This window comes from Bidens hawaiensis, unplaced genomic scaffold (genome assembly GCF_021521415.1).
Source record: "Bidens hawaiensis isolate Kalapana, Puna unplaced genomic scaffold, B.hawaiensis_p1.1 tig00029910_1, whole genome shotgun sequence".
NCBI lineage: Eukaryota > Viridiplantae > Streptophyta > Magnoliopsida > Asterales > Asteraceae > Bidens > Bidens hawaiensis.
This window is the reverse complement of record NW_027494971.1, coordinates 117,894-121,407: the sequence shown is the minus strand read 5'-3', so window position 1 is coordinate 121,407 and position 3,514 is coordinate 117,894. Positions and strand designations below refer to the sequence as shown.

The 3,514-nt window shown below is 40.6% G+C and overlaps 1 protein-coding gene across 1 annotated transcript; it reads right to left on the bottom strand.

The window, feature by feature from the left end:
* Positions 1-2,294: 2,294 nt before the first annotated feature.
* Positions 2,295-3,267, bottom strand: LOC143579678 (uncharacterized). Its single transcript, XM_077062916.1, has 2 exons — positions 2,976-3,267; positions 2,295-2,896 (listed from the first exon to the last, which is right to left on the bottom strand). Exons 1-2 carry the CDS (start codon positions 3,265-3,267, stop codon positions 2,295-2,297), a joined length of 894 nt encoding a protein of 297 aa, XP_076919031.1.
* Positions 3,268-3,514: the final 247 nt, after the last annotated feature.

Here is a 3,514-nt window from a genome sequence, read left to right as displayed (position 1 = left end):
TATCGATTCCTTGCTGGTCCAAAGTTTAATGCTACGTAACTCTTGATATTTAATTAGGCTTTTAATCTTTAAAAAAAAAATTACGGTTCATATCCACACGTTTTTAAAACCTACAAATTTCTGTATGGGTTTTGCCTTATAAATACACACCAAGTTTGTTTAGTTTCCTCACACCTTAAACTTTAACTAACTCTCTCTCTCTCTCTCTCTCTCTCAATGGAATCTAAAACGAAAAGTCCAAAATCTCTGTCCTTGCCCTTGATAACACGAATTCAAATATGGACAATCGAAGTTCTGTTCGACCTCCTTACCCTCAAAGAAGGCCAAGTGAACCGCTGTTTTATCAACTTTATTACTCCCCGAGATGCCGCATCATCCGAACCAATCAACGGTATCACGACACATGATGTCGTGGTGGATAAAGAACGTAAGCTCTGGTTCCGCGTATTTGTCCCCACACAGCACGCTGCAGAAAGTCTTCCGGTCTTGGTGTTCTTTCACGGTGGTGGATTTATGGGCTTCACGGCAGACGCCTCGAGGTACACCAACGTTTGCTACAAGTTCGCAAGAGAATTGCCCGCGATAGTCGTTTCTGTTGACTATCGTCTTACACCCGAAAACCGACACCCGCGCAACATGACGATTGTCTTGATGTTCTGAAATTTCTTGACGTTGAAGAGAATTGGTCGAAATGGTTACCGGAGAATGCAGATATTTCACGCTGCTTTTTCGGTGGTGATAGTGCTGGCGCACACATTACTCATTATGTTGCTGAAAGAGCCTCCCAAGTCATCTTCCAACGACTCCAAGTACGCTTAGCCTATAAAAATAAGCTTGTTTAACAAACGAGCTCCAGCCTGAGCTTCACTAGCGGTTGACGAGCAAAAATAACTTTATTATTTATATAATTTTTATTTAATATGTTATATATACATAACAACTATTATTATACACAAAAATATGATTTAAAGAACAAAGAATACGTATTATGTAATAAATAATAATAAACTTAAAAATATATATAAATAAACCTATTTAAATACATATGTAAAATAATATAACCAGCCAAGCTCGAGTTTAAAAATCTATTCACGACTCTTAGAGATATAGAAATATTGTTCAAACAACTTAAGCCTGGTCATGAACGTCGGCTCATATATGCTCTAGTACCAACATTCATCTGTTGACTTTATAACCAGTAGATCCTCGTTTTTCATAGTTAACTTGACATGGATCCCATTTGTACTTTATAAGAAGTAATTAAGGTTGCTGATGCATATCATATTGATTTGAAGGTACTCGGGTTGTTGGTGATCCAGCCATTCTTTGGGGGCGAGGAGCGAACAGATTCTGAGATACGGCTGAATGGAACAGTACCTCTGCTGACATTGAAACGGACAGATTGGTTATGGAACGCATTCATGCCGCTAGATGAACCGCACAATCGGGATGATCCTTTCATAAATGTTAACGGGCCGAATGCTACGGACATATCGAAAATCGATTTACCACCTGCCTTGGTGGTTACGTCTGGGTATGATATCTTACGGGACCGGCAGACTGGGTACTACGACTGGCTCAAGAACTCCGGGAAAGAAGCATACTTGGTGGACTACCCAAACATGTTTCATGCTTTCTACCTCTTCCCTGAGTTGCCGGAATCCGACGAGGTTATTCTGGATGTGAAGGACTTCGTTGACAAGATCTTAAACAAGGCCAATCTGATCAAATCGTATAAGTAGTTAAGGACTTCTTCACAAGGTCCTAAATAAGGTATATAAGGACTTAAATAAGGTATATACGTACGATATTCATATGAATATTTTATGTTATTTAACTATTTATATAAATGAAAACAAAAGGGTACATGACCTATAATTAAGGGCACCAGCAAGACTAAGGGGATAATATTATGACGTGTGGCAGAGAGAGAAACTGGATAAGGGGATGTTGGAGCCCCTGACCCCTGGTGTGGAGGGGCTCCAGTAGGGGCTCCAGCGAAGTTTTTTTTTTTATTTTTTTTATAAATATATTCGAACATATTATTAAAAAAACACATATATTATTAAAAAAACACACATTAATAAAAAAACATATTAATAACTAAAAATTAAAAAACCAACAAAAAAATAAAATAAAAATTAAAGTACTAAAAAGAAACATTCTTCTTATTCTTCGACTTGGTCTTCTTCGATCAACCTTTTTCGGATATGTTCCTTTTGCTTTTCCACTAGCATTTGATCGACCGGATGGAGGTGACTGAAGTCTCTAGTAAGAATGTCCAAATCTCTCATTCAAGTTTTTTCCTTTTTGTCATAAGAGACCACCTCCATGGTTTTGTTGAATTTATTGAGGGATTCAACAAGATTGGCGATGTTTACGGCTTCCCCCTCAGCCGGTTTTTTCCCCTTGGCGTCCCTTCCCAATGGCCGCCTCCTCGGTGGTGAAGACGTTTCCTCCTCCGCAATGTTTAGGTCGAATCTAACGCGGCAATCCGACCCGGTTGAAGTGCTATACGCTCCAGACGAACTAGTTTTAGTCTGTTTCGGCCCTACTTCCGCATCCAAGTCCGGCGCCACCAGCTCAACCCACTTGGAACACTTTTTCAACCTGTCCCACAACTTTAAATCGTCCCACGTCTTCACCACCCCATACCTCCGCAAACACTCCTGCTTCCACTCTTCGACCGTGAAATTGTAAACCGCCAAATTATCACTGCCACTTGGTCTCATAAGACCGCTGTTCCTGTTGAAAAGATTAGTAAACAAGCCGACAAATTTTCTGATTTCGGACCACCGACCCGAAATCATATCGGCGTTCCGCTCTGTACTCCCAACGAGCATGTGGAACGTCTCCCTAACCTTTGTCCAAAAAATCTTTCTCTGTTGGTAGTCGGCTGCAAAATGAATAAATAAATTAGATTTCCATTTAACTTTTTTATTAAAAATCTAAAATAAAAACGTTAAAACAATTACCGCAATGCCGATCCTCAGAAATGGCTATCCAAGCCCGAAACAAGGCTTCCTTCTCATCCGATGACCACGGAGTGGTTTTCCGTTTCGTCGTCGGAGCCGGAGCCGGTTCCGACCCGTCCGTTGCAACTGGTTTTTTCCGGTGGACGCGTCTTTTTGGTTCCGGAGCTTCACCTTGTGATTCTTGTGTCTCCGGAACAACAAAGTTAGGAGACGGTTGTGTGTTGGATGGTTGAAAGCCGGATGATTCTTGTGGCTCCGAATAAAACATCGGTTGGTGCGGTGAGAAACCCATAAACGTGTTCAATGAATCGTCGTCAAGATAATCTGAATCGAGGTTTGGGAACCAATTTTCAGCCATTTTTTTTAAAAAAAGTTGAGAAGATGAATTGATTTTGGGTGATGGTGTGAAGTTTATAGAAAATATTTTTTTTTTGTTTTTTCGGCTGGTCAAACACCCCAACGGGTGAAAAACCCTCAAAAATTGTGCCCTCCTCTCTCCCAACAGCTACCATGCTCACGGCTATCCATAGCGCCTCTCT